The following is a 17,280-nucleotide window of genomic DNA, read 5'->3' as shown; positions in this document are numbered from 1 at the left end:
AGGGATAGGTTCAGATAGCCTGACCTTAAATTCCAGTGCGGCCTGTAAAACAGCTCAGCCTTTTATTAAGCCGTTTCCTTTCCACGCTGCAGCTGGCTGGATCCTCGAGCTGAAGAACAACAGCTCTGCTCAGGCACCAGCTTTTATCATATTTTTTTTTTGGCAGAACAAAAAGCGGGTTCAGCAGGAGTTCAGGCAGCAGAAGCTGCAGCCTTGAACCTTGGTGGCTTTGACCACAGCATCTGAGCGAGGTGGGTGCCGTACCCAACGCTTCCCAAGCCCCTCAACTTCTCCAACAAATCCCTCAGGGCCACTTTGCCTCTGCAAACACCTTCAGCTTTGCCTCTGCAAACAACTTCCCAGCTGTCAGCCTGGCTGGCACGGCCGGCTGCACACTCGATTGACGCGGCCGCTGATCAGCCGATGGTTTTTTGCTGTTTTACAGGCGCAAGGAGCTGTGCTGGCATCGTGGTTAATGAGTATCTGCAAGGTGCCCGGTGTTTCGTGGTGATCACAGCTCCCAGCTCAGCCTGGTGACAGAACTGTGCACAGGGATTAAAAAAAAAAAAAAGGCCTTGGACATCTTCAGCAAGCGAGCACAGCGATGCCGAGTGCTTGTGTTTACAGCAAAGGTCTTAAACATCGAGCTCTCCAGTGCAGGAATTGCATCTGTTTTGGTTATGTAGGTGCAGTATAAATATGCTTCTATATTGCTCAGCTGGAAAAACAAAAACCTTCTGCCATGATGAAAAATGAGCACTTGATGAGGATTTTGGTTATCTTACTGCATTGTAGCAGACAATTAATGGCTGAAGAGGCTCTCCCAGCTTGCAACCAGTTCCTTGACCCTGAGCTTTCAAAACCCACGTGTGGGGTCACTCGTCCCTGGTGCACAAAACACCTGGCTGAGCCTGAAGGCAGATTTCCAACCCGTAACATTTACATTTCTTTTAGCAGATTGGGAGGCATCGCCGTTCATCATTCTTAGTTCAGGGCGTTTATTTCTGGCTGAAAGCTCCGTGTAGCTCGGTGCCTTCATATTTATAGACTGGCAGATAAAAGCGGGGCTGTTTCAGGGAACTCTGTTTTCATTGGCAGGAAGTGTGTTTGGATTACAGCAGGGTAGCACCTAAAGTTACTCATAGTCAAGCAAGTCTCCGAGCCTTGAATTTTACGGAGGGGGGCACCACAAGCTGTTTAATTTCCCTTTTTTTAAATTAAACATTCAACAACAGCCATAGCTGTGGTTTCTTCAGCGTGAACTGAAATGGCTTTAACAGCCCAAGGAGGGACGATTTAGGGTCTCCAGCTCCCACTTCACAATTTAGTCAGCTGAAGACATGAAAAAAATAAAATGAAAATGGGTGTAAAAAGGTTTGGTTTGGTTCTCTGACCTTCATATCCTGCCTCCCTTCTTCACTACCCTCACCAATATGGACTGGACTGGTCAGGGCTTGAATTGTGGGTGAGATCACTGCAAATCCAGCAACTATTTCTCTCCTCCTTCTCCTTCTCCTTCTCCTTCTCCTTCTCCTTCTCCTTCTCCTTCTCCTTCTCCTTCTCCTTCTCCTTCTCCTTCTCCTTCTCCTTCTCCTTCTCCTTCTCCTTCTCCTTCTCCTTCTCCTTCTCCTTCTCCTTCTCCTCGCCTCTCTTCTCTCCTATTTTTATTTTGTCTTATATTATGATATTTTTCAGCATTTTCTGCAAATAGATGGTGCAGAGTTGCCAGCAGTGACCAAAGTGCTGCTCATTCCCCTGCCGAGCACCCACACCGGTTGCCAACAATCCCCTTTCCAAAGCACCACGCCGCATCCCGGCAGTGCCTGCCTGCCCCCTCGGGAGCTTGTCTAATTGAATACGCCGCGTAACTTGCTGCTAATTTGGCAGCTGTCAAAATGAATTATAATTTGTGTTGTGTTTTTTTTTTAACAGCACAGCAGCGGGGGTGAGAAGCGCTGCCGCTCGCCGTGATTCCGCCGACTGTGGCCGTGGTTCTCTTCCCATCCCTTATGCAACCAAGAGCTGATGAAGGGTTTGAAGGGGATCAGTTTGGGTTTTCTATGCTCTCACCCCACACTTCTACGGTGTCACTGCAACAGCTTTGTGTCCCCTGGCCATACACCAGTTGTTTTTATCCATCGCCAACCCAACAGGAGCCAAGCGCCCGCTCCTGCAGGGCTGGAGCTCAAGCAAAGGCCTCCTGGTACCCGGCACAGGCTCTGCAGTAAATCTTGCTCCCTGGACGTAGCCTTTTGGTAACCCGCAGGAAATATTTCAAGCTTCCGAGATATTTGTTGTGTCTCCTGGAAGGCGGAGGGAGAGGAGCCTGAATTTCTTTTTCCTGCAGGGAGGAGGCGGCTCCTACATTTTTATCATCGTTCGTGCGTTGCCCCACTCATACCTTGGAGCAAGTAGGAGCACGAAGGTGTAAATCAACATCAACCAAATAAAAAATCCCCCGTGCTGAAGGTGCTTCCAGAGGAGGCCCCTTGAGGCCCAGCCATCCCAGCTTGGGGTGGCCCCGTGGAGCCTCCAGCAGCTCAAGGTTGGGTTCCCATCTGCTGGAGACCTCCTGGCCAACAGGGATCCAAGGGGAGCTTTTGGAGAAGGAGAAAAGGGAGCAGCGAGCCTGGGCCACGCTGGGGGCAAAAATCATGGTTGTGCATCCTCCAAACCTCCCGAATTTCCCTGTGTCAGTAAATGGCGTCTTCCTACCCTCTTGGGCTCCCGCTGCTGATTTACGATCGCTGTAATGAAAGGTGCTGAACAGGAATGAACTGCGCAGCTCCAAGTGATTTACCGAGACAGCTCCATCCCTCTCCTTCCCCTCTCATTTAATTTAGTGGCGGGAGCAGGTTTTTTGAACACCTTGGAAGTGACAAGGATTTCATTGAGGTTCCCAAAGGAGTTCGAGGCTTTCCCTCTCGCTTTAATAATAATAAAAAAAATCTCTTTGTTTTTTCCCAAACCACCAGGGCGAGCCAGGCTGCGGCGCGCCGAGGAAAGATTGAAAGCATTAATAAACCCCAGCCCGGATTTAATGAAAGGCAAAAGATTTTGAACAGAAATCTCTGAGATGATGAAAGCGGAGCCAGGACAATGAAGATTTATTAAACAAAAGGCTGCCAGGAGCTGGGGAAAGACGATTTCTTGAGTTATATCACTATACACACGCGGTAACTGCTGAGGAATTGAGTGTGCCCATTAAAGCCGAGAGCTTTAAAGGCGTGCGAAACGGGAAGCGATGGCCAGGAGTTTGCTGCCGTGTCATCAGCACCACATCATCGCTTTTGCGGTGATGGAGATGTCCTCGGGGGGGTTCTGGAAAAACTGCAATAATCACTTCATTCCTGGGCCTCTCTTTTAAATCACGTCCCATGCAGGAGGCTGGGCAGCTCGGCTGAGGGTTAAAGGGTGAGTGCTGATGCCAGGAGCAGCCCCGTTTGTTATTTCTGTACCTCCTGGGACAGCAGCAGGGCAAGCAAAGCAGAAAAAATAAGAGTTGAGTTTTGCTTTGAGACCCCAAATCCTGATGTTTTCCCCAGTACCAACAGCTTTGGGATCCTGGCTCAAATCTCTGCCCTGGGTCAGGTCCCCCCCCCAGTCCGGGGGCAATTAGAGGCTTTCTGCAGCACGTTAATGGATTTAATTTACTATAAATGCAATTAAATAAGAGCCTTCCCCTCTTTTACCATCCTCCACCTCCTGTGCTCACCCCAGACCCCAGCTCAGAGATAAGGCTGAGCTTTCCCCTCAAAGCCTGGCAAGGCTGAGCCATTCGTACCCTTTCTCATATTAAAGGGAGGATAAATCAGGTGATAACTTCAGAGCCCCAGGAAATTTTGGGCAGCGAGCACGAGTGGATAAACAAGAGGAGCAGCCTGCTTTGAAGAGGAGACGTTTATTTTGTTTGGAAAACAAAACAGACAAAAAGAAAGAAAAACAAAATGAAAAAAAAAAAGAACACAAACAAACACAACATCACAAGTACCCTAAACCCAAGCAGCCAACCCAAAAGCTCCGTAAATCCCAAACACAGGGCAGACAGCACTTTGGCTCATTGCTTTGCCAACCTCTGCTAAAAAATGTGTGCTACCATTTCTACAGCAAACATAAAACCCGAACTAATCAGTACCCCTATATTTTTTTTTTTGGGGGGTGGGGGGAACCTGGGTTCAAATCCTAGTTTTGGCTATTGGGGCGCTTCTGCACGGCCCTTTTCTCCACCTCACAACCAGAAACAGCATCCAGAAACAGCCAGACCACACCATAAACGGTTAAAAAAAATACCCTAAGAACAAAAAAACAACCTACGGTGGACACCTGGCTTGTATGAAGACCGAGAAGAGCACATGGGTCAGGAAAAGAAACCCAAATATTCCCAAATCTCACAGTGTCACAAAGATTGGGGACATGCAAGCTTGTTGAGACAAAGGGCAGCCAGCAAGGGGGCTATGTACAGGATGGTGCAGTCCCTCAGGCACCTGCTCAGCTCTTGCTTTGCTAAAATCCCCAACCCAGGCTACAAAAAACACAGCCACAGCCCCAAAACAGCTCCTGCTGCCTGGCTGTGAGCACCGCAGAAGGGAAACCCCTTTACCATCTGGGAAGGACCTGAGCTGAGGGGCTCATCAGAGTGCTGCTGGCTCTACCAACCCCAAAACAGCAGCAGGGCTCACGCCGATGCCTCAGCTATTGCACTTGCACAGCATCGAGGCCTCTTTTTTCCCCTCTCTGCCCCCAGTGTGCACAGGCTACGGCTGGGCAAGAAGCTGGCACAGCCAGGACGGCCGCCCCAGATAAAAATCAGCGATAAAAACGGAGAGGAAGGGGTTTGGGGATGGTGGTGGTTGTTTGGGACCGCTGGCATTGGTCTACCTGGGAGGTGGTGATTGTCTTTGCACGTTTGTTTTGCTCTTCCTCTTCCCTGTGCTTATTAAACCACTTTTAGCTCTCCCTATAGACACAGAAATTGGAGACGTAAATACCCAAAGCCACGAGGATGCTGGTGGAGGAAAACCCCAGCGCAGCCCCTGCCCTTCCTTGGCCAAGCTCAACAGGAATCAGGGCGATGCTTCTGATCAGAGCTCCCGCAGGCTGTCCGAGCATCGGGAGAGAGGTGGCACTCAGCAAAACCATCCCCGTGCCTGGGGGATGCTGATGGGCTGCACGGGAATGCCACGAGTGAAGCTGATCCCCGAGGAGTGGGAGGAGGAAAGAAAAAAGGGGAGAGCTGGGTGAAGGGACAGGAAAATCATCCCCTGTCCAGCAGCAGAAATAAGGTCAGCTGGACTGGCCCTGCTCAAGTTCCTTGGCATCATTTGTACCCTGAGGTGTGGAGTGACACAAGGAGCAACCGTTTTAAGCTAAGAAAAGCCAGATTTTAATTAGATAAAGGAAGAAACTCTTCCCTCTGAGGGTGGAGAGACCCTACCCAGAGGAGCTGTGGCTGCCCCATCCCTGGCAGTGCCCAAGGTCAGGCTGGATGGGGCTGGGGGCAGCCTGGGCTGCTGGGAGGGGTCCCTGTTCATGTCAGGGGGGGTGCAATTGGGTGGGTTTTAAGGTCCCTTCCAACCCAAACCATTCTGTGATTCTGTGAAGGGGTGACCCAGGGGTGACAAATCACCCTGCGACCACAGTCAGGTGAAGGAAAAGGGAGGAAAAAGTGACTGAAAAATGACCAAGCAGGAGGAACCCGTGAACCCTCCGCATCATTTGAGGGCTCAGCTAAGCCCTGACAGCACTGCACCACCTCCCGAGGAGGCCGTGAAGGTGATGTGGTGGGGTTTTGGCACCTTGGCATCACCTCTTTGTTTTCCTCAGGCTCCCAGCTGGGTCTTGCTCCAAGTAATGGGGGCTTGGTGGAGGTCTACTGGGCAGACTGGAAGGCTCTGGAGAAGGTGACAGCTACAAATATATCCAATGTCCTCCCAGAAAAGGGCAACAGGGACTCAAATTAACAGCCAGGCCTGGCAGTTCCAGTGTATCTAAAAACCTGCAGTGCCAGGGGCTCCCAGGGGCTCACCTGCCTGCTACAGGGACCTGGATGCTAAAGGACGGCACCAAACAGGCTCAGGGTCCAGCCCACCGAAGCTGGGAGGAGTGTAGAAAAGCACCACGACATGATTGGGCTCCTAGCAGAGAACTGGGTCAGCTTTTCAATTAATTTAAATGGAAAAGAAAAAAAAAAAATATAGGGTGGGGGAGCAAAAGGGGTTGCATTAAAAAAAAAAATGCAACCTTGCACAAAAATAACTGCATCCTCCCTCCGTGATCCATTCCAGGCAGGTTCCCGGCGGAGGCTCCGTGATTCCCAGGAGCTTGGCACAGCCAAGGCCTCCCCTGTTATAAAAACAACCCCTCTCCGGGAGGATTCCCTGCTGCCCTGCCCTATAAAACCATAAAAAGCTCCCTGCAGAGAGCCCCCCCGGCCTCTAATCCTCCTTCGGCCTCTTCCTCCAGCGGGCCAGGAGGGGCCCGAGGCTGTTCCAGACCTCGGTGTACATCAGAGTCCCCACGAAGACGAAGGCTGTGCCCAGCCAGTGCCAGGCCGTGAAGGGGTTTCGGAAGTAGAGGATGGAGAAGATGAGGCTGACGAACTTGCGCAGCGTCACCACCAGCGTGACGGTGAGGGAGGTGCACTCCGTGGTGAGGATGAAGACGCCGCGGATGCAGACGTATCTGGAGGAGAGGGGGGAGGTAAGGAAGGCAACGGGGCTGAAAAGGGAGGGTGGCCCGGTTTTGGGAACGTAAAAAGTTGGGAAATGGATAACCCAAGTTTGGGAATGGAGGAATTTAAAATCCTTTCTTCACGGCTCAGTGTTTCTACAGCTCTGAGCCCCAGGGACAGCCTGGATCTTGCAGACTTCTCCTGAGTCTGCTCTGGGACAGCAGCGAGAGCTGATGTTTAAACAAAAGGTTAGTGGTGTGCAGCTTTTACAGCTTCCCTAGCTCCATGGCAAGTGCTAAAACCAGATTTCTCCCTTTACACCTGGCAGCGGATCTGCAGAAGTCCCCTCTCCTCCCTGAGGGGGAACAGATTAAACAAGGAGGAGAGTGAGCAGCAACAGGGGACAGCGACCTCCCAGCAATGAGAGAAAACTGTGAAGAGGGAACTTGGACTGAAGGGTCCCTTTTTCTAGTGCATCTTGGGTTTATCAGACCTGCAGATCTGTCCTCGCTGCCTGGGAGACTGCCCACGGATAGAATAGCTCTCGATCCATCCCAGCTAGCAGAAACACTGAATTTTTACCAGCCAGACTGCCCGTGGGGAGCTGGTGGCAGATTTCCACCATCCTGGAAAAAAAAATAAGCCCCACGTTAAATCCCACTCTGTATTTTCCAAAGGCTACACAAATATCAGCTCCTAAATGCAGGGAAGGCTCCAAGGGCACAGCATCCCTAGCTTCCCTGCCCCATTTCTCCTCTCCCATCCTGCCAGCTCGTTTCAAGGTGCACAGGGGAAGGATACTGAGTGATGACGTTCATGAGGAGGTAGAACCACATGATCGGCATTGTCAGCCCAATCACCGGGATCTGGAAGGGCTCTGTGGAGAGAAAGGACGAGGAGATCTCTCAGCATCAAGGATTTTAGGAAAAAATCTACCTGGATTTCAAGAAAAAAATCTACCTGCTGTAGTCACGGCTGCCTGGACACGTGTGTGAGCTGGAAAGGAGCAAATAATGCAAGAGATACAAGGAGAGAGGAAGTTCCCTGCTGCTCACGACTGACCATGATGGGATTAGAGAATTTGAAATGTGAGAATTTGAAAGGTTTGAATCTCTGACGTGCACAACTTCTGGTCTGGAAGCTCCCTACAGCATTTTCCAGAGGACAGAAAGGTCCAACGAGAGCAAGGGGCCACCTGTGCAACACTCACCGGACTGGCTGAAGAGAACGGCGTGGTGGTAGATGTTTGGGGCGAGGAGGAGAAAGCCAGGGAGTGGTAACGCATGCTGGAAGGAAAGGAAAGACATGACGTTAAGAGATTATGCGAGTCCACACCACTGCTCATCCAGGAAATCCAGCCTCACGCATCTCCGTGGATGACAGCACACATCTCACAGCATGATTTGGTTTTCTGCCTGTCTTTAACATGTCCCACGCACCTACAGCACCAAACTCCTTCTCTCTGGGGAGCAAAGGGGAAGGATGGGACCAAAAGCAACCTCCTACATCCCAGGAAGGGGTCTGCAGGCTACACAGAGCTGAAACCAGTGTTTGAAGTAGCTCACAGAGCTGCCCGGATGGATCTGAGAGCAGGATGGGAGGGAAAGGGGCTCTCAGCAGCTCTGTCTGCCCAGTTAAAGCAACAGAAGAGACTCCGTGACTCACATTGTAAAAAAGGGCCTCTTTGGAGTGCTTCCCAAACCGTTTGTACAGCGTCTCCTGGAAAATCCCCATCCTGGCAGACATGAGGAGGGCAAAGGTGAGTGCGGCGATACCTGGAACAGAAGCACAGCCTTATAGGATTGTTTCAGCACGGCGTAGCTCGTGGTAACCAGCTCGAGGATCCCTGATGTTTGGCTTTCAGTGAAAGAAAACAGTGACAGAAGCCAAAGCACCCCGAGCTGGCAAGATGGGCAGGAAACTGATCATTATCTCGGGGACACAGGTAGGTTATTACAAGGGCTGAGATGCCAAGACTGTTCTGCAAAGGATCAGCTCTTAAAAAAACAAGGGCTCAGCCCTGGCCAGCAGAGTTGGTGGGATACCAGGGACACAGCTGTTGGCAATACTGACAAAACATCAGGCCCAGGTTCCCTGAAAAACCACCAACAAATTGCTTTTGAAGGGAGAAATACAAAAGGTATCTGCAAAAAGCTTCCTTCCTTACAAGGACAGTTACTTTGCAGAAGCCCTGCAGGTGCTGCGTGTGATTTGTTGGCCAAATGAAGTGTCTTTGTACAACAGTGCAAAGGAGTGCCACAAAACCCCATTCTTTGGGGATCAACACCCACTGGAAGCCAAGTATCAGCGCAGGGACTCACTCCACAGTCTGTTTAGCACAACCCACATGGCCACGGACATCAGAGAGCAATGTTTTGTCCATATCCCATCAGGGTTGGCCGGAGACAAGGAGCTCACATACCTAGCAGCCACCACAAGAAAACGTGGAGTCCGTCCTCTTCGTTTAAGCTGGAGTCAGATGCCTGGGGGAGGGAAACACAACACGGTCATCGTCAGCTCCCACAGCCCCGCAGCTCATTCAGGCCTGCCTCTGCCTCGCTTTCAGCTTGCTTGTGCTCCAAGCAAGCCCAGAAAGCAAAGACTGCCCAAAGTCTCACGTTCTCCAGTCACTTCCCCAGCTGAACGGAGGCAGTAGCAACTACAGCACACTTTGTTTGCCACTCTGTTTTCAGGAACGAAGCAGATTCCAGCTGGAAGTGCAAATGTCTGATCAAGAAAGGAGATTTTCTTAACGAAATGCCCCGGTTTGGACAGAGATTGAACTCTTCTACAATAAAAATAATCAGTGTTGCCTGTAAAGCTCTCAGAGATGGCCCGTTAGCAGATTCCTGTCCTCATCTCAGGGCAGGCATGCAGGGAAGAACAAGCAAAGCCCAAATCCACGGTGTTACACACGGATTTTCTTTGCTCCCTCCTCTTCTCCAAGCACACGTAACTTTATTTCAAGGCTCACAGAAAGTCACATTGGCTGACAACAGGTTCAGAAAATTCCGAAACCCAGAATTTGCTCTCTTCTAGGATAAAGAGAGCAAAGAATTGAGTTCCTTTAGGAGTTTTGGTTAGGATTCACCTGCTCCTAATTAAAAACCTGAATAACACAGGAAAAAAGGCATCTATAATTAAATTAAACCACAAAATGTCTGTCCTTTTCCTCCAACTCACAGAGCAGGAACACTTGCTTTCAGGAGACAGACCTAGAGCTAGGAGACATCTCGTCTCACCATCCAGGCAAAGAAAATTACTGATGAAGGTGCCCAGGGCAGCTCCTCCTGTCAAAAAGGTTCATAGCTGTGACCTCAGGCCCCCTCCAATCCTTACCACTTGCTTTGCAGACATGAAAGTGCAGGTGAAGATCCCCACGGAAACCAGGGCTATGGAGGTGTACTTCGACATGCTGTACCTGCGTGGAGGAGAAGAGAGATGTCAGGGACCCAGCCCAACCTTGCAATCCTCATTTCCTTCTCCCTTGCTTGGCGTTTTGCTCCGTTACACCGGTATAAACTTGGGATAATTGGCATTTATCCAATACCTAACACTGGATTTTGCTGGGGACTGAAGGCCAACTTATTCCAACTGCACCAGAAAACTGTGAGCACTCTCCAGCATTAGCCAAAACATCTGTGTGTCACTGACAATATTTTAGCCACAAATCCCAAACACAGTACTCTATGGACGAAGAAAGCTAACTCCATCCCAGCCAGATCCATCCTCGAGGAGTAATACTAGAGTGAAAGAGGATGGAATAGAGCTAACATTCTTGTCTGTAGCCATGTTTAAAAGCTCTTTATTCAATCTTTAATCTTTAAATGAAGGAGTGAGGAGCAGTGGGAGTGCAGAAGAGGGAACTGCTCAAGTCTGGGCACATCTCTGTGCCCCAACCTCCCCATCAGTCCAACAAGGATATTTACCAGGAGAGGGTAAGGCTCTAAACAGCAGCCAGGATTAAGGCAGTGGCAGTGCATTCCCTGATGGTGTAAGAAAGGTGCTGGTGATTTACCTTTTTTTCAAAATGATGATACCGAGAGCCATGCTGGCTATGAGAGAGCCCTGGGAAAAGAAGAGAGGAGGGGAAAAAAAAACAGAACAGGTCAGCAGGACAAAATTCCTTGGACTGGGGCACTTGCCCCAGAGAAATACCATGAGCAACTAATGTAAAAACACAAAGAGAAATGCTAGAAAAGGTTCAGGGAGAATGACAGGGTGGAAGGAGCCTGGCTTTGGCTAGAAGGAAGGGAGAAGTGCAGCTGGGAGGCTTGGGAAAAAGGATGCTGGAGCAAACACCCTGTCTGGTGTAGTTCTTTTTAAGCTCTCTTGGCTGCAGGTATCTCAACCCTGTGATATGTTGTGGGTGAACAGCCCCCCCAGATGATTTCGCTATTCCCAACAGCCAGGGCTTCGTTGTCTTTGGTTTTATGGATGTTTCAGCCACTCACATGCAAGTATTTAAGTGAAGATGCATTTTAATAACAACCCCCAAAGCAGAGGCAGTAACAGCTCATGTGGAACTAGGCCAAATCCATCCTCTCCGACCATGAGGTGGAAGGGAAAACTTGGTCCCTTTGGCCAGCAATTCAGCCCCTCCAAGGCTGACAGCCAGAGCTTGGCCTTGGTTCTGTCACTGTTACTTCCCCATCACTTTGGGAAAGATGAAATCTGCTCCAGCTTCAGTTTCCTCATCAATCCAGGGACGTTACATTGACATTTAATGGTCAACACTGTGAAATAAAGCTTGAAGCTGAACCTTCATAGCAAGAGCGCTCTCCCTACAATTGAGTTGGAATTCAGTTTTGCACAGGGTTTTGCTGTCCTCCGAGGAAAAAGAGGGTGAAAGAACGTATCCATCAGGGAAAGTGCTTGCAGAGAAAAGGCATCATGTGAGATGGGACAGGACAGCACAGCAATACTCACCGATCTGAAGATCATGTGCAGCGGCATGGCAATATTTAAGTTCAGGGCGTAGTTATTCACCACGCTGACAGTGAAGAACATGGCCACCATGATGAGGTAGTACCTGAAATACAGAGTGGGGGTCAGCAGAACCAGCTCACGGCTGTGCACGTAGCTCCCTGGGTGCTGGGACACACTTTACAAACAGGTGAAGTGGCACAAAGAGAGGTCTGGAGCTGAGCAGGAACCCACCTGGCTCTTGGGGGTGTGTTAATGACTCACGAGGAGATTGATCCAGTTTGGATGTAGCAGGGAAGCCCTTAAAAAGGGAAGTGGACTGACATGCACTGGCTTGGTTTGTGCTAATTGCAGAAGCAAAGGGGAACCAAGAACACCCCAGCTGGAATCTCTTAGCATGGGCTTGCCCCAGACCTCTCTTTCCTAAGGACAGTGGCATAAAACAAGGCTTGGATTGAAAGAATTCAATTTCTGCCAGCTGGCATCACAACCCTGCATGAAAGAAGCCATTCAAACCCACGCCGAACACCTCCACGGTCCCAAACCTCTCCTACAGAGCTCCTTGCTGTGACGCAGCCACAAATGGCACTGAACTTGCCCTCGGCTTTACCAGGGAAGAGAGCGTGAACGCACCAGGTTATTGCTGGGACAAGGCAAGCCCTGACAGAGAAATGCAAAAGGAGATTTCCAGTAAACCTCTCCCTCCCACGCCCATTGCAGCAAGCCCCAGAGAGGCTGCAAGCTCGTCAGACTTAGCAAACTGTACAAAACATTGCCCTGCGCCTCGGACAGATGCAATCTGAGGGCAATTTCCTCTTAAGCATTCTCAATAAACCAGGAGTTCTCATTTTAACAGGCACAACAGGTTCCCAGCAAGGCTTTGCGAAGGGGTTTGGACAGGATAAACGGATGAGGCGTTTTATTAAACACTCCTTGAGATAAATAACAGATAGGTGGCCAATTTGCAACAAGCCAAGGCATTGAGATCCACCGTACCTCATGGGTATGGCCGGCCGCTTCCTCCCGAAGTTGGCTTCGAAGATGAAACCTTCCACGGCGATAAATAAGAACTGGGAGAACGTCACGATGTTCCCGCATCCTGGAAACTGCCTGCAGGTGAGGAGAAAGATCACAAGGATAAATACAACATCACAGAGAACACGCGGTGCACTGGGCTGGGATAACAACGGGCTGGGCAGCTCGTGGTCCCACAGTCGGCCTCAGCCTGGGATTTTGTTGCTTTATCCATCCAGGTTTTCCTGCTGCTCCTGTTACACGCCTCCCTGCAGGGATTTCCTCACCCCCACTCGTCTGGATACATGTGCAGCAATCCCAAAAACTTCCCCTGCCATTCCCAAAGAGGAAGCAAGCAGCCACTCCCTCCATGGGGCATGTGGTGACACGGGTGAGGAAGCGAAAGAGGAAACTGCTCTGATCGGGGTTTACAACTTCCCACCACGGCACGGGGTGTGAACACACGACATCAAGCACCCCCGTAACCATCCTGGGGCTGGATCTCCCTTTTTCTCATGAGGAAACAGTTCTGGAAGGGCTCTCTCACTACCTGCAAGTTGCTGGGCTCGGTACAGGCCAGGTGAAACAATGGTTTTGCCTGGGTGGAAGACAGCAGGATTTCCACAGGATCTTTTTCCAGGATTTCCCACAACAGCTTGGGCCCACTTTCAATACACCCAGATGGCTCAGAGGAAGCTGTGACACGTCAATAAATCTGAAAGCTCGCTGTTATTTGCAGCAGGAGGCACAGCACCTTCCTCTGGTGCCCCAGCCCGAGCGCCTCCCTGCTACCCACCTGCCAATTTTCGTGTTTCTCAGAGATTAATTAACCCCAGAGATCAATTAACCTCAAGACTTCAATGCCTGCAGCGTGGTCACGGGGTTCAAAAGTTATATGGGGGAAGAGAAGAGAGACTGAACAGCAGACAGGGGCCAGGCCATGGGACTGTAAACCTTATCTCTGTAGGAAAACAGAAAGCAAGAGTAAACTTGGAATAAACCAAGACAGCTTCCACGCACCAGACTTTGTTTCTTCCCAACCCACAGCCCCTTGCATCCAGTCACTTGCCGTGTCTGTGGCCTCACGTTATCAGGAGTGTTGACAAAGGGTTGTATTTTGACTGGTAATAAAAAGGACAAACAAAAAGAAAACGAGCCTGTGCCTGCCCGTTCCTTTGACTCATAATCCTAACATTCTGATAGCCTTAAATGTCAAAAGGCTGCATCCATCAACCAAAGATTTGTTGTAGATAACTGATGGGGAGCCCTCCGGAAGCAAAGCAGAGGAACCACGAGGGAATTGGCTCCTGGTCATGTCGGTGGGGAGCAAAATGGAACAGCCCCGCTTCTGGGCATCAGTTTGGGTCATGTCAATGCAGAGTGCTCTCATTTGGACCGAGTTCAGCACATCCAAATCACTTTTCCAAGAACGGTTTCTGTAGAAGACTCCAGATTTCATACAGAATGCCTTCCATGGCACCTGCAGAAGAGCAAGACACCCCCCAAGGTTTGCGCCACAAAGGGAAGAAACCCCACTGAGCTCCATCAAGCAGAGCCTCAAACATCTTTGCAGCGAAGACATCTACCAGGGACACAGCTTCAGAAGGCCACTTGCACATCGTGGGCTTTCTAACCAGGCCTGCACGCACACCCCACAGAGCTCTGGCATCACAGCTCCAAGACAGTCCCCAGGCTGAGCCAGGAAAGGACACCAGCCCATATAAAACCTGATTTTTGTCCTGCTTTCAACCCCTTCCATAGCAATAGAAGCCCATTATTTCTTGTCCTCTCTCCAGAGCCCAGCAGAAAAAAAATATTTTGTCTTTCCCGCAGCCGTTCTCCACGCATTTAAAGCCTTTTGTCTGTCTTCAGGCACTTCTAGACTAAACAGTCCTCATTCCTTTACTCTTTCCACATAAATCCTGAGCAAATTTCTTTCAATTACCTTTGTTATTCCCCACTTGACTCTGTCTGGTCACTGCCTTTTCCTGTGATCCTGCTCCAAGACTTTCTTTGTTACGGGCAGATTCATTTTCAAGAGGGACTTCCCCCTCCAGACAACAGCAAGACTCAGAGAAATCAGCAGTGTTGCCCCAGTTTGGGGACTGAAGGTGAACAAAGGCAAGGGTAGGGCACAGGAACTGGGAAAATTTCTAAAGCAGACGTGAGGCAATGCTCAGGAGATGCTGGTGTGTGGAAAAGCAGCTTTTCCTAGGCATCTGTGATCAGACTTCTGGGGTTTAGATACCAAATTCGGACTTTGAGCAGGGCCAAATGGCTCGTTTTTGTTTTAATGTCTGCAGTCTGGTGGCAAGCAAATGGATGATCCCCAATCCAAAGCTCTCTTTAACTTGTGGGGGGATATTCCATGTCCCTCGCTGAGGCTGAAGCACAAAGCAGGCAGGAAAGGCACAAAGCTTAGAGCAATCCCCAAGAGGAACAACGTCTTGTCAGGCATGGCGTTTCCCTGCAGGATCATGGGATCATTAGGGCAGGAAACGAAGATCTGCTTCTTGATTTCGACTGTGGAGAGACGTGGGGCCTCACCTTGCAGGACCCGCATCCAGGTCTCCCATTTTGAAGCAAGTAACCCCACTGCTGGCTTGGGGCATCCAGGCTCTATTTGGCAATCCTTTTTTCTCTAAAGATCTCTAAAGATCTGCGATGATCGCCTCCTCCAAGCTGCGCTGGCCTTTGTCCGTCGGGGTTTGGAAGGGGATGTGGTGCCCACATAGACCCCAAACATCATCCCCTCTTGGTGCCCAGTTGGACCCCAAACATCATCCCCTCTTGCTGCCCAGGCTGACCCCAAACATCATCCCCTCTTGGTGCCCAGGCTGACCCCAAACATCATCCCCTCTTGGTGCCCAGGCTGACCCCTGACATCATCCCCTCTTGGTCCCCAGCTAGACCCTAAAAATCATCCCCTCTCAGTGCCCACACGGACCCCAATCATCATCCCCTCCTGGTGCCCAGTTGGACACCAAACATCATCCCTGCTTGGTGCCCAGATTGACCCCAAACATCATCCCCTCTCGGTGCCCACACATACCCCAAAAAACACCCTCTCTTAGTGCCATTGACCCCACTAAGGAGCCCTGGGGTTTGGGCCCACACCCCAAGCTGTGAAGGTCCCCGACCACCCCCTGAGGGCCGCAGACCCCCTCAGGCCGTCTCTGAGCCCCCCAAATCCCCTCACAGCCCCCAAAATCCCCTCAGAGCCCCCCGGGGGCTCCGCAGCCGCCCCCTCCCCACCCCAATGCCCTGAAGCCGAGGTCGCTGCGGCCTTCACCCCAGGGGACCCCCCCTTGCCCCTCACCACCCCTCCTGCCCCAAACCTCGCTCCTTTCCGCCTGTTTTACCCCAAAAACCTCTGCCCCCCCCCTCCACGTCACCTGGCCAGCAGCTCCAGGAACACCACATTGCTGCAGCAGCCGCCGAACACCAGGCAAACCGCCGCGGCCGGGTGCATGGTGCCGCCCCGAGCAAGGAGGCACCGACCCCGGCCGCCACCGCATCCCGGTCCCGGGCCGAAGCCCCGCTCCTGTCGGTCCCCGGCCTCCTCCTCTTCCTCCCGGGAGCCGGTAGTTCTCTCCCCGCCCGTCCTCCGTTTAACGCTACCGAGGATCCGGCGAGGAAAAGACTACAAGTCCCAGCGTCCCCCGCGGCGCCTCCACGGTTCTTCCCCCTGGTGGTGTGGCCGCGGGGGGTGATGGGAGTTGTAGTTCTGAGATGGGGGGGTAATGGCGGAGCGGGGCCTGATGGAGGGAGGGGAAAAGGGGGGGAGGCTCAAACGCCGCTGAGGAGGTGTCGCCGATGGGTTTTGGGTTTAAATAATAAAATTATCGCTTAGATGAGAAATAGGTTGCCTGATGCCTGTGGTGGAGCCTCCCAGGAGGCCTGGCAGCCCACAGGCAGCCCTGTGAGAAACACGGGATTTGGGTACAGATGCAGCAGAATTGGGTCTGAAGAGGGGAAAAATTGGGAAGGGTCCAGGGAGAGGAGAAGGGGGTAAGAAGTGGGCAAGCGGTGTCATCAGGGTGGTTTGGGGACCAGCCAGGACAGCGACACCGGGAGGTGCCAGCTGCTTCACGAGGAAGATGGAAAATAAAAAATAAAATAAAATAAAATAAAAATTGAAAGAAATAACCAGTTCTGCTTGTATTTGTGGCCGTGACCCTGCACACATCGAGGTGGGTGAGCAAGGTGTTGCGGTGCTGGAGGTGCAGGGTTTGGGTGGGATAGATATTGGTGTGGGGACAAACTGCACCCAGAGGTGCCGTGCAAACCCCATCTGCAGTGATGACTTTATTAATTTGCCTTCGTGTCTTGGCACCTCAACTTCAACAGGATGAAGACACTGTTGTGTCAATCATCATAAAGCCAAGAATTTAAACAGCACGACCACTCCAAGGATCCTGCCCCAATATATGGACTCTCCAGTCTGACATGGACTTCTCAGTAGGACCTAATACAGTGCCTATGGCACCTTCAGTCTTTGTCACTGTTAGATTGTGTTGTTACCCTATAACTCCTCATCCCTGCACCTAGAGTGTGTTTTTTTTGCATTTCTGTACTTGGAGCAATTTGAGTTTTCTTTTAACAGAGCTACGTATCAGTCACGGGTGAAGGGTCGTTCCCAAACTTGCGTGGAGCCGTGCTGAGTGTGT

At 51.0% G+C, this 17,280-nt stretch overlaps 1 protein-coding gene across 1 annotated transcript; it reads right to left on the bottom strand.

Annotated features, from left to right (window-relative positions):
- Positions 1–4,160: 4,160 nt before the first annotated feature.
- On the bottom strand, positions 4,161–16,235 carry SLC35B4 (solute carrier family 35 member B4). Its single transcript, XM_027461355.3, has 10 exons — positions 16,006–16,235; positions 12,593–12,706; positions 11,600–11,702; positions 10,689–10,738; positions 10,010–10,091; positions 9,093–9,153; positions 8,336–8,445; positions 7,881–7,956; positions 7,472–7,547; positions 4,161–6,681 (listed from the first exon to the last, which is right to left on the bottom strand). Exons 1-10 carry the CDS (start codon positions 16,080–16,082, stop codon positions 6,435–6,437), a joined length of 996 nt encoding a protein of 331 aa, XP_027317156.1. The 5' UTR covers positions 16,083–16,235; the 3' UTR covers positions 4,161–6,434.
- Between the last annotated feature and the right edge of the window lie 1,045 nt (positions 16,236–17,280).

Source organism: Anas platyrhynchos, chromosome 1 (genome assembly GCF_047663525.1).
Source record: "Anas platyrhynchos isolate ZD024472 breed Pekin duck chromosome 1, IASCAAS_PekinDuck_T2T, whole genome shotgun sequence".
Classification (NCBI taxonomy): domain Eukaryota; kingdom Metazoa; phylum Chordata; class Aves; order Anseriformes; family Anatidae; genus Anas; species Anas platyrhynchos.
The sequence above is the reverse complement of the archived record's forward strand: the minus strand, read 5'-3'. Positions and strand labels throughout refer to the sequence as shown.

Coding starts and splice junctions, on each gene's coding strand:
- SLC35B4 (XM_027461355.3), bottom strand. CDS start 16,082: ATGCACCCGGCCGCGGCGGTTTGCCTGGTGTTCGGCGGCTGCTGCAGC. Junction 10,739..11,599: donor TGCACATGATCTTCAGATCG/GTGAGTATTGCT, acceptor TTCTTTTCCCAG/GGCTCTCTCATAGCCAGCAT. Junction 6,682..7,471: donor CTCATGAACGTCATCACTCA/GTATCCTTCCCC, acceptor CCTCTCCTCCAG/ATACGTCTGCATCCGCGGCG.